General features: G+C 41.1%; 1 protein-coding gene across 1 annotated transcript; it reads right to left on the reverse strand.

Annotated features, from left to right (window-relative positions):
- Positions 1–8,164: 8,164 nt before the first annotated feature.
- LOC131916210 (olfactory receptor 1P1-like) lies at positions 8,165–9,118 on the reverse strand. The gene has a single exon (XM_059269519.1). It carries the CDS (start codon positions 9,116–9,118, stop codon positions 8,165–8,167), a length of 954 nt encoding a protein of 317 aa, XP_059125502.1.
- Between the last annotated feature and the right edge of the window lie 3,799 nt (positions 9,119–12,917).

Below are 12,917 nucleotides of genomic sequence, written 5' to 3' on the forward strand. Positions count from 1 at the left end.
AGCATCTAAAACTGCAGCAAAACACAGCTTATTTGACCCCAAGACCTCAGAGCCTCAGGCTTTCCTATCACCTGGCCATTCACACCTTGCTTCAAGGGGTGACTAGCCTAGTGACTCGCCATGGCACTGTAGCTATGAGAAACAGAGCAATAGACATCAGTATCGCAAAGAGGCACTTAGGGCAGTGTCCCCACTTTTCTGTTTACCCAAAAAGATCATACGGTCTCTTGAACAATTTGGAAGTTTCCTTTTCTTTTGAAATCGATGTCCTGTTTATTTTTATTCCAAACTAAAAATCTCTTTACAATTGAAAGTTGTCATTAGCCCTGAAATACATCACATTGTAAATGCACAAATGGTACAGAATGTCACCATTGCCTTTCAATACCAGGGCTACTACAGTGGCCCACACACCCACTCACACTCACATTCAAAACACCACATTGCTTTGCAACTAACTTTCATCTTTTATATTATGTAACTATGTAAATCAATCTACCAGCATATTATATCCACTTTAATAGCTATAAAATATTCCACTTTATGTATTAACAGTGGTCTACTTCATCAACTCATGTATATTATTTGCTTTTGTAAGTGTTAATAATTCTGAGATTAATATTTATCTGTGTTTCCATGCATATGCAATTACCCCCACTGGTTACATTCCTACAAGTAATGTAGAAGTGTGGGTGCATGTGCATGTATGCTAAAGGAAATACAAAGACAAATTTAAACTTTGGTAAGTATTCTGTCTTTCTTTTTGCCAAAAAATGTGCAGCATTTTACATCTTGATTGGCAGTGTGTGAGAATGCTTGTTATTGCACATCTTTGATATCACTGGATATTATAACTGTATCTTTTGTCTGTAACAATTAAATACAGCATTGTGGTGTTCTTTAAGTTGAATTCCTTTACTAATGTGGTTAGTTATCTATAAATAGATGGAGGGATAGATATTGATATATTTGTTATTTTCATTTCCTTTCAGTAAACTGTCTGTTCTGGTGTAAGTGAGGCACAGTAAAGAAACAATCAAATTGACCCCTCTATGGTTAGGGGGAGGGTTTATTGTGGGTTAGAGAGAGAACAGCCAGAGGCGTCTGGAAGAGTCCAGAGCAGAGAGAAAAAAGCAGCATGAACATGGACATGTCTAGAGAAGTCGGGCATGGAAAAACCATGTGGGTTATAAAGAGGACAAGCAGCTGAGGGTAGGGAAGCCTGTGAACTGAAGCAGCCTGGGAGTTTATGGTAGAGGAGGAGGTGAGAAGGACCAGGATGACAGTGTGGACTTTGAATGCATAACAGGTACATGTGAATAGGGACAAAAGGTGTCTGGAACTAGCATGGACTTTGACGTTTAAGGGAAAAGGTCCTGTCTGGCAAGCAGAAACCCATTTCACAGGCTCTTGAGGAATGCTGCTCCTTGTATAGCCTAACTTGAGCTGAATCAAGAATGTTATTTTGGGGCTATCTACTGCCTTTTGGGGAATTGGGGTTCCCTTGGACTTGATATCAGGGTTTTGGGGAGTGGAGTGTTTGCCCCTTTGGTTAGTTTGTTTATCTTTTTAAATTTTACTTCATTATTAATTAAATGAAACTTATCTGGTAAGTGAAAATTGTACATATACATGGGCTAGTATGCTTTAATAGCCACATACACTATATAACATTTGCCGTGATTGGAAGACACTGTTAATGTTCCCAGACGGCACATTTGCCATGTACTCCACACACATGATCCCCCAGTCCCATCTGTCTTTATCTTTTAGAGCCTCCAAAGCCCAGATTGAGTTTCACATTTTCATCAAACTTATCATCTTTGTTTTGTATAAAACTCATAATAAGAGGACTTTTCCATTTAAACATTGTATCAATGTTGTATCTGTCTGTAGTATCTGTTACGACTTCCTGGTTTCCCCGCAAGCTAAGAATTTGATGTATTTAGTGATTTTTTTGTGTGTAGTCTAACTTCTATCTCAATTGATTACAAGTATCCCATCGCAATAAAATGTATGTTTGTTCACCCCTAAAATGTGTGTGATAAACAACAAAAGGCAAAATACTGTATAAGATCAGAGCTGTCATTGAAAAGAGACTTTTGCCAGGTACATTTTCCTGACAACCAACATGTACTAGGAAAACAAACAAACCCTGTAGGAATTCCACAACTCAGAGATGCCAGAGGGAAACTTTGTACCTCTTAAATTCTAACAAAAGCCAAAAGATGGGGTTCAGGTAGACAAAAGAGGCCAATGCTTTACAAAGGAAGATAAAAAAAAAATACAGGATAGATATGCAACACCATCAGCCTTCAGAGGAAAGCAAATTAAAGCTACAAGGCCACAACTTTGAGCTTCTCGAAGAGTCCTTTCCATCAGCCTTCAGCCTATTTCTTCACTACAGGAATGTCCTCTGGAGCTTCCCAGGAAACTTAAGCAATGATCCTTCTGGTCCCTTCCTGGGTATTCCTCTAATGTGTCTACCATCATTCTGCCTGAGCTTCTACACACATCTCAGTGATTCATTAGGACCAACTCCAAGCATCTTCACAAGGAGATCCAGTTCTGCAGTGGTGAAAGTTATTCCATATCATTCCATAAATCTCTCTGTGTCATGACATCTAGCCCCACTCCTTGGTCAGAACTTGTGCTCACATTTTCTCCAGAACTGGAGGAATTCTCAAGTCTGGACAAGTTGCCTAGATACTGAGTCAATTCCTTACTGCTGCTGAAACACATTTCTATAAACTGAATGCCTTAAACCCACAGAAGTCTACAATGTCATCTTTCTGGAGGCAAATGTCTGGGATAAGTCCAATAAAACTAGTGTAAAGGCAAGAGTGGGACGTTTCTATCTGGAGGCTCGAGGGGAAAAACTATTCCACATCTCCTGTTCTTTTGGCTCCTGACATTCCTTGGCTTGCTGCCACATCCCCCAACCCTCGTTTCCAACAAGTTCCATCATCATGTTGCCTTTTCTTCTACACTAATGACTTCAGAACTGTTAGACAGGTTATTGCTGGACCACACAGAATGGGAAAACCAAATCTTCTATCTCTGATGTATAAACTTTATCCCTCCCTGAATCATCAACACATTGCCTTCCTGTTGATCCCTGCTACCTCTTCCAGGACAACCCACCACTTCCAGAATCATGTTCAGATCCCAGGCCACCCTCCCAGTGGTCTGCTCTAATGAGTTCCCTGGGGAAAGTACTACATTCTTGTGGACTCATTAGGGAGCTGAGCTTTAAGAAGCCTTCCCTCTACTCCTGCCTCCCTCCCAGGACCTCTTCTTGCTCTCTGGTTCAAGTTAAGTCTGAATGTGGGCACCTCCATGCTCAAAGGCCCTGGGCTGACATCTGGGAAAGAGGACATCTCCTTGGGAAGGCTCCTTCTAGTCCCCAATTCTACCTCTTGCTTCCAGGAAAAATAATAAAGACACAGTCACATCATCTGGGCCTCAGTGGCCCTACTGTTTAATTGGACTGCCATCATCTGCCCTCATTCCATCTGAATGAGAAAACCTAAATGGCAGAGAGTGAGACATTGTGGCTGTGTTAAGGGCCGAGATGTTTCCTTTTACATCTCTCCCCTAATCCTTTAATTCTATTGGAGGGCCAACTTCTGAGTCCCCAGAGCATGACACTGCCTTGACAAAGGAGATATCAGGAGTTCAGGCCACCCTGGGCTACAGAAGATTGATCCAGTTTAAAAGAGAAACATAGCCAAGTGGTGGAGGCACACACCTTTGATCCCAGCACTTGGGAGGTATATGCCTTTAATCCCAGTACTAGGGAGGTGGAAACAGGAAGTGATATGGCTGGGCAGAGAGGAATATAAGGCAGGAGGAAACAGGAGCTCACCCCTCTTTCAGTCTGAGGATTCCTAGAGGTAAGCAGTGGCTGTGGCTTGCTCCTTTATCTCTCCGATATTTTAGCATTTACCCTGATATCTGGCTCAGGGTTTTTATTATTAAGACCAATTAGAATTCATGCTACAAGCATTGTTCAAAACAGCAGATGGTACACCTCCTTAGGTTCTCTTGACTGTGCCTTTCTGGAGTCACCACTTGGATCATGGCATCACCACTGACCACCTCACCCCGTCTGAGGTCCTGAGTGCTGCTCAGCTCAAGGAAGCAAAACTGCTTTGTGATCCATCAACATTTGTACCAACCTTCCAGGGCAGTGACTGGAGTCCCAAGGGCTGTATGTGACAAAACCAAATATACACCACGACATGTACAGCCAGCCAAGGCTTCACAAAATGAGAATCCAAATGAAGACCCAGTTAAGTCCATGAGTGGTACCAGTATGTCAGTAGACAGAGGACTATCAGCTGACTCATGTACAACTTACCAGGGGCCACATCATTTGAGAACACTCACGCTCCTTCCTCCAGTATTTATCAACAGCCAACAGCTCCTCAACAGTAAATAAAAAAGATATTTATAATACAAGAAAGAAAATCTGGAATAAAGTTAAAATATAGTACATGCCCCGTGATATTTAACTAAAATTATATTATTTATCTTCTCATTGAAAGTATTCATGAATATTTTTACTCTCAAGGGTATTGATGATTTTTGTACCATTGAAAGCTTTACTTTATTAGCTACAAATGTTTATAGTTCGTAACTTTAATGCAATAATTATTTTATAATTTTCTGTTTTCAGAGGGAAAATAAACTTGCTCCATTCAGGTTGAAAAGTCTTTGCCATCTGAGATTGGCCTTTCTTTGCCAATATTTTCATCATTAACCCATTCTCCATGACCTCGTCTATCAAGTTTTGTTTCTAATTTTAAACCTTTATTTTTATTTTTAATTAAAAACATTATAAATCTAAAGAAATCAAGAAACTAGACATCAAAATACTAAACAACCCCATTAAAAATGGGCTACAGAGCTAAAAAAAAAAAGAATTCTCAACAGAAGAATCTCAAATGGCTAAAAGACATTTAAAAAATTGCTCAACATCCTTAGTCATCAGAGAAATGCAAATCAAAATGACTCAGAGAAACCATCTTACACCTGCCATAATGCTAAAATAAAGAAAATGTGGTACATATACACAATGAAGTACTACTCAGCAGTAAAATCAATGGCATCATGAAATTGGCAGGCGAATAGATGGAACTAGAAAATATCATCCTAAGTGAGGTAACCCAGACTCAGAAGGACAAACATAGTATGTACTCACTCATAAGTGAATACTAGATGTAAAGCAATGGATAACGAGACTACAATCCACAGCTCCAGAGAAGCTAGCTAACAAGGAGGACCCTAGGAGGGACTCATGGTTCGCCCTGGGAAGGGGAAATAGATGAGATCTCCATGAGTAAACTAGGGATGAGGGGTGGGCAATGGAGGGTAGGGAATAGGAGATGGGAACATAAGGGAACAGGATGGTTAAGCTGAAACAGGGACAGAGGGAGAAAGCGAAGAAAGAGATACCATGATAGAGGGAGATATCATGGGTTAGAGAAACCTGGTGCTAGGGAAGTTGCCAGGAATCCCCAAGGATGACCCCAGCTTGGACTACTAGAAATAGTGAAGAGGGTGCCTGAACTGAACTGGCTTACCCTAGGGATCAGACCAGTGAATACCCTGACACTTATCACAGAACTTTTCTCCAATGACTGATGGAGGCAGATGCAGAGATCCACAGCCAAACACCAGGCAGAGCTCCAGGAGTCCAGTCAAAGAGAAAGAAGAGGGATTCTATGAGCAAGTGCATCAGGATCATGATGGGGAAACCTGTAGAGACGCCCAAACAAAACTAGTGGGAACTCATGAATGTTGGATCAAAGGCTGTGGAGCCTGCATGGGACTGGACTAGGCTCTCTGCATGATGAGACAGTTGTGTAGCTTGATCTGCTTGGGAGGTCCCCTGGCAGTAGGATCAGAATCCATCCCTGGTTCATGAGCAGGCTTTATGGAGCCCACTACCTATGATGGGACATCTCATGCAGCCTTGAGGCAAAAGGAAGGGCTTGGATTTGCCTCTACTAGATGTGCCTCCCCATAGGAGGCCTTGCCTTCTTGTGGGGGGGCAGTGGAGGAGTTGAGAGGGAAAGGCTGGGGGGGCAGGAGGAGGGAAGAGGGGAATGTGTGTAAAATGAATAAAAAATTTTTCTTAATAAAAAATATTTTTAACATTTTAAATTAATTTATTTGCTTTAATTAATTTATATTAATTGTTACACAATTTATATAGTCGTACAAATTTAATTAAATACCTTTAATGAATTTATATTGTTACACAATTTATATAGTTATATAAATTTAATTAAATATATCACTTTCCCATTGTCTTAAAGGGCTACACAGACTTTTAGAATTATGAACCCTGCAAAAAACAGTTCTTATTGAGGAAAGTTACCGGAAAGGACAGTCACACATACCTCAAAACTGAAAACAGATTATAAAAATGATCAGACAATATAATCATTGCATGAACTTCATAAAATATCCTGACACAAACATAAATAGTGCAGGTCAGCCACTCAATATCCTCTTTATTAGGCCAGAGACTTTGTAAATGCAAGATATGAATCTGCTGGTAGCAGAACAAAGAACATTATTTAACACATACCTTTTGCACATGGAAGGAGTTTATTCTGAAATGACGATGAACGGTATAGTGAACACATACACAGTTACCACCCAGTCTTTTATTACTACCATCGGTGCTCTGTGTTGTGCATAACTACATGAGCTATACTTTCACACTCAGGTTCTGCAATGGGTTTGTTTACACCAGTGTCACCACAAACGAGAGCAATGTGTCTCTAATGATGATGAAACACAAGGTCACAAGAGGGTAAGAATCATAGTGAAAGGGAGGAAAGAGTGTAAGGACAGAGGACCTGGAGGATTGCTGCAAAATAATATCGTCTGGACTTGACAGGGGTGTTACATTCATTAACCTTCAACAGCTCTAGTTGCCTGGACAAGACCATACCAGGTCCCACCCACAGTTTAGGAGCTACAGGCAGCCAACTGCTGCTGAACAGGGAGAGCAGCTTTCTTTTTTTTTCTTTTAAGAAATTTTCTACTCACTCTACATACCACCCACAGATCCCCCCTTCTCCATCCTCCCACCCCTCAGCCCTCCTTCCCAAGCCACTCCACATCCCCACATCCCCCAAATCAAGGTGTTCCATGGGGAGCATGAGCCCAGCACACTGAGCCCAGCACACTGAGCCTAGGCAGGTCCAAGCTCCTCACCAACTGCACCAAGGCTGTGCAAGGCATCACACTACAGACACCAGGCTCCCAAAAGCCTGCCCATGCACCAGGGATGGATCCTGATCCCCCTGCCTGGATGCCCTCCAAACAGTTCAAGCCAAACAACCATCTTCCATATCCAGAGGGCCTAGTCCAGTCCCATGGGGGCTCCACAGCCACTAGTCTACAGTTCATGGGCTTCCACTAGCATGCACATCTTCCCCTCATGACCTCGACATCCCTCACCAGCAGAATCCCTCCTCTCTCTCATCGATTGGACTCCCAGAGCTCAGCCTGGTGCCTGGCCATGGATCTCTGCATCTGCCTCCATCAGTCAATGGACAAAGGAGAGCAGTTTTCTTATGACAAGCTCTGTTGCAGGTTGCCCATATCCTACTATTCAAGCTACACCCATGTGTATGTGGAGAACACGAGTTTGACTCAGTAGGAGATAGATACATGTGAGCACATGTGTGGGGAGCATATACTAGATGAAGGGCACATGAACTTGATAATAGAAAGTGAGGGTTCATGGGAGAAGTTAGACGGGGAAGGGAGAGTGGATATGATCAAAATGCATTGTACTCATGGATGATATTGTCCAAATAGTGCATTTTCTTTGGGACAAAGAATTTTCAGCTCTAGAATATTGTCCCCATAGAAAGAATTGTCTTGCTGTCTGATACTGACTAAATCATCATTCTGGTGAATGAGATTATAAATAAATGAACAAAGATGCAATTTATAACAAATCAAAGCCTAAAGAAAGCCTTTCATTTTCCTCAAATCTAAGAAACTCGAGGTGAGAAGTCAATGAGCAGGGCTGTGATAAAGCATATGTAGGATTCAGAAGGGGACACTTGAGGTAGAAATTTCTGGAAGATCCTCAGCAGAGTGAATGAGGACACCTTCTGTTTCTCTGCAGGAGTCACTGGCCCCAGGAGAAGGAGATTTTGCCCCTGAGAATTCTGACCAGTGCTCCCTTCATGTCTTTGTTCCGCAGGCTGTAAATGAAGGGATTCAGTAGGGGGGTCACCACTGTGTACATGACAGCAGATGCTGTGTCCTCTACCACTGAATTGGAGGAAGATGATGAGGGGCACAGATAAGCCTTTATCACTGTCCCAAAGCACAGGGCCACCACAGCAAGGTGGGACCCACAGGTAGAAAAAGCCTTGCGCCTTCCTTGGGCAGAAGGGACCCTGAAGATCGCTGACACAATGCGGATGTAAGACACAAGGATGAGCAGGAAGGGGATTAAGATGACTGCACCCCCCAGGTAGAGAAGCACAAGCTCATTGATACGGGTTTCAGAACAAGCGATCTTCATCAGGGGTCCCAGGTCACAGAAGAAGTCTGGAATGACCTTCTTGGAGCAGAAGGAGAGCCGGAATATGAGGAAGGTGTGTGTCATGGCAACAACATTTGTAAGGGTCCAGCAGGCTGCCACCAAGAGTGAGCAGCGCCTGAGGCTCATGATCATTGTGTAGTGGAGAGGGTGACAAATGGCCACAAATCGGTCATAGGCCATTGTGGCCAAGAGGAAGATGTCCATGTCTCCAAAAGTCAAGAAGAAGTAGAGCTGGGCCAGGCATCCTGCATAGGAGATGGTCCTGCTCTGGGAGTGGATGTTCACCAGGGCCTTGGGTACTGTGGTGGAGGTGAAAAGGATGTCATCACAGGACAGGCTGGCAAGGAAGAAGTACATTGGAGTGTGGAGTTGTACATCAGTAGTAATGGCCAGGACAATGAGCATATTCCCAGCCACGGTGACCAGGTACATCCACAGGAAGATCAGGAAGAGGAATCGCTGCTGCTGTGGCTGTTCTGAGAGACCCCAGAGGAGGAACTCAAAGGTGCTGGTCTGGTTTCCTCTTGCCATGAGCACAGAGGTCAACAAGGAAAATCTTGAGCTTGCTTTCTGAGATATTTCATGCTAGATGATTGCTGAGCATACCCTTCTCTGAGCTCTAGAGAAGAATGACAGTGTTTGCACAGTAACCATCTAGTCCATGCATAGGACACAAAATGCTCTTCCAGAAATTTCTGCAAGATTCAATGATAACCATTAAAATAGTCTTCTTGGATGCTCCTCTACATTTCTTCTGGCCAAAGTATCTTTGCTTATACTACAGTTTTACTTAGCTATGCTCTAAGGATCCAAAAAGATTTGTTCACCCACTTTCATGTGTTCTATAGGCACTGAATGCCAACCCTTCACCTGGTTCAGTGCCAGATAACTAACAGTAATAATCCTTAACCCCAGACAGTTTTTGTAGCAGGAATTCCAATTGGTCTTAATAATAAAAACCCAGAGTCAGATACCAGGGTGAAAGCTGAAAGATCAGAGAAGCAGCACAGTCCGGCACTGAAGACACTTCTTACCCCTACAGAATCCTCAGGCTGAAGGGGGGGAGCTCCTGTCCCTATCCCACCTTATTAGTTACTCTTTCTGCCCAGTCCTGTCACTTCCTGTTTCCTCCTCCCAAGTGCTGGGATTAAAGGTGTGTGCCATCACTGCCTGCCCTCTAGTGGCTAGCTCAGCACTCTGATCTCCAGGCAAGCTTTATTTGTTAGAGCACAAACAAAATACCACCACAGTTTTTAATCTCGAGTTGTGGACATAACTACCTACATTGGAATCTTATACCATTTGGATTCAGCCTGCCATACCCACTCAAACCACTCTTGGATCCTTGGGCAGCTGTTCTGATCCATCAGTGTCACAAACTTAATGTTCTGAAGACAACAGTTGGTGTTTACCATTCGTCTAGAAATCATGTTTCTGTAATAAGAAAACTAATTAGTAAAGATGTGTGATACCTAGAATATTCTTCAAAGACTCAGTGAAATGGACAAAAAGAAGATCAAACCTCTGCTGTCTAGAACTGCAAAACTAGGGGAGGCACTTGTGATTCTAGCTCATGTGGCTTACCTCCACTACACAGTAAATTTGAGTCCAGCCTGGGCTACATGAGAGCCCATTTAAAGAAACAGAAAGATATAAAATGTTAAACAAAATAATAAAACATATATGTGAATATGTACATGATCACTCTATTTCAGTTATGCCAATGAACACATTTCACTTTCAACTTCCTACTTAACTTACCAAATATATACTGCATATGACTCCAGAGATAAACCCAATCTCACAAAACTAACAATGATTCAACTATGACCTCTCATAAACATTCAATTAAAATTAATTACAGGACTTAAAGAATTCAGTAAGAAAATTAGAAAATAAAAATGCCTCATCAACCTGGAAAATTGTTAAATGTCTTTAGTAGATAATTATCAATAACAAAAAGGTGTTATAAAGTTCTGAAATCTATAAAATATGTAATAGGTTTTTGCCAAGCAGGATCACTGAATGTATTGTAGAACACAGTCACTCCTTCCTTAATAACTATGCATTGGTTATGGTTACTACCTCCCCAAGATGTCTCCCAGGACTCTTCCTCCCCTCTAAAGATCACTATTCTACATGTGTGAATTATCACAGAGCACATAATGTGCAATTATGTGCCAGCTACAAAATAAAATAATATTAACTATCAAAATTACAGGATGTTTAGAAAATTATAATAGTAATGTCACACACCAGAGTCTATGGAATATTACTAGCACAGCAAAGGAGTATACACTGCCTCAAACACCTCCACAAGATGCAGTAAATCATCCACTACACAAAGACAAGAGCCAAGTGAGGAAAGCGGAAAGTGGAAAATCACTTAAAGTCGAAATGAAGCTCAACATCAAAAAACTAACAAAAATACCCCTTAATTATATCCATCAGACAGTCTGTCTATGTGCAAAGGAATGAATTAGAACCTCAGATCATATACAACAGTAATTCAGAGTGGACAAAGGCCTAAAATATAAGCTAAAACTGAAAATCTTGGAAGAAAATACAAGCCTAAATTTTCAAATAAATTAATGGTTTCATAGACATGACAACAAAATACATGTCACATAATAAAATGTCAGTAAAGAAAATCAAATTACATGTAATTTAAATTATATTAAAACTTAATTTAAATTCAGCTTTAATTTAAATACCCAAAACATTTGTTGTTCAAAGTATAATCTCAAGAATTTAGAATATAGGAGGATTGTTGTTTTGTTGAGACAGATTCTATCCTCAAATTCTCTACATAGCTAAGGATGACCTGGAACTATTGACGCTACTGCCTCCATCTGCTGGGTCCTGAGACTATAGGCATGTGCCGATGTGCTCAATTTGGGAAATAATGTTTAAAATTTTATCTAGATCTATACATGGGGAGGAGCTTTGTCCTGCTTCAACTTGAAATGCCAGAGTTCGTTGCCTCCCCATGGGAGGCCTTACCCTCTCTAAGAGGTGGATGAGGAGTGGGGTAGGAGGAAGATAGGGAGTGAGCAGGAGGATGGGAGGGAGGGGAACCTGTGGTTGGTAGGTAAAATAGAAAAAAAAACTTCTAAATAAAAAAATTATCTAGAATATATAAGCAACAGTTATAACTTGATAAAAAGAAAATAGGAAGAGTGATATATTTTAAGTATTTTCCAACACTTTCCCAAGCAACTTTACTGAAACCATGTGATAAGATATATTTTTCTTTGAGTCTAAGTGTTTCCTAGAAGGCATAGTTGTCTGTGTTAATGTTTTCATAAACAAAGTATTTTCTGTAGACAACTACTAAACAAAACTGTTTCAAAGACAAACGAAAAGGAGAGTGAGAGAAACAAACAGTGAGATGCCACTTCCCATCGTCTAGGTCATCAGGTCAATAAACCAGGTAACATCAACTGTATCAAGGATGAGAAAATGCTGAGGCCCTAGGACCCTGGTGGTGAAATGTGAAACAGTGTGACCAATATGGAAAACAATTTGACATTTCTTGAAAGGCTAATCATAGGGCTATCTAGTCTAGTTACACCAAAGAAAATGAAAAACTTGGACATAAATTTCTCAGCATTACTCATTATAGACGAAAGCTGAAAACAACAGAAATGCCTACCCTTGGTGCAGGAATCCACGGTGAGACAGCAGTGCCCCTGACTCCAGAGTGCAGATGTCACAAGTGCATGGAAGTTGGTGCTGTTCTGCATCAGAGCTCAAGCTCCTTCCTAAGGAGCAGGGAGGATGTGGTACCCTCCTCAGCCAGTCCTTGCTGTTCAAAATGAGCTGCTAAAGACTAAAGTCTGCAATGGGAATCCAAGCAACCATGTGCAATGCAAGGTCCTGGATTGGGCTCCATTTGAGTAGATGGAGCGAAAGAGAAAGTTTGCAGGATATCTAGAGAAATTGGAATGGGGACCAGACATAGACCAGAATAAAAATTATTATTAATTAAATTGGAATTGAAAATGTTTTTGAAGAGATATGTAAGATGCTTTTTAAGATACAGACTGAATTTTAGGGGTGTGATAACACAGTAACTATAGCTTGTTTTAACATAATTCAACATAAAAATATGTTATTACAACCTATATAAGATACAGGCAACATTAAATGGGTGTTCCAGAAATAAAAAACTATTTTGTGAAATGAAAACTTAAGCTGTGCTCCACAAATTCAGATGCCAAAATCAAAGAAAATAAAATAATGACAAAAGGAGCTACAGTTAAAAAAATAAAATTCCAACATCCAATCCAAGAATCTGAGAAATCACAAAAGAAGAAACTAAGTAACT

This window comes from Peromyscus eremicus, chromosome 8a, assembly GCF_949786415.1.
Source record: "Peromyscus eremicus chromosome 8a, PerEre_H2_v1, whole genome shotgun sequence".
Classification (NCBI taxonomy): Eukaryota; Metazoa; Chordata; class Mammalia; order Rodentia; family Cricetidae; genus Peromyscus; species Peromyscus eremicus.

Excerpts from the sequence above, each read along its gene's own strand:
- LOC131916210 (XM_059269519.1), bottom strand. The coding sequence starts at position 9,118 with ATGGCAAGAGGAAACCAGACCAGCACCTTTGAGTTCCTCCTCTGGGGT.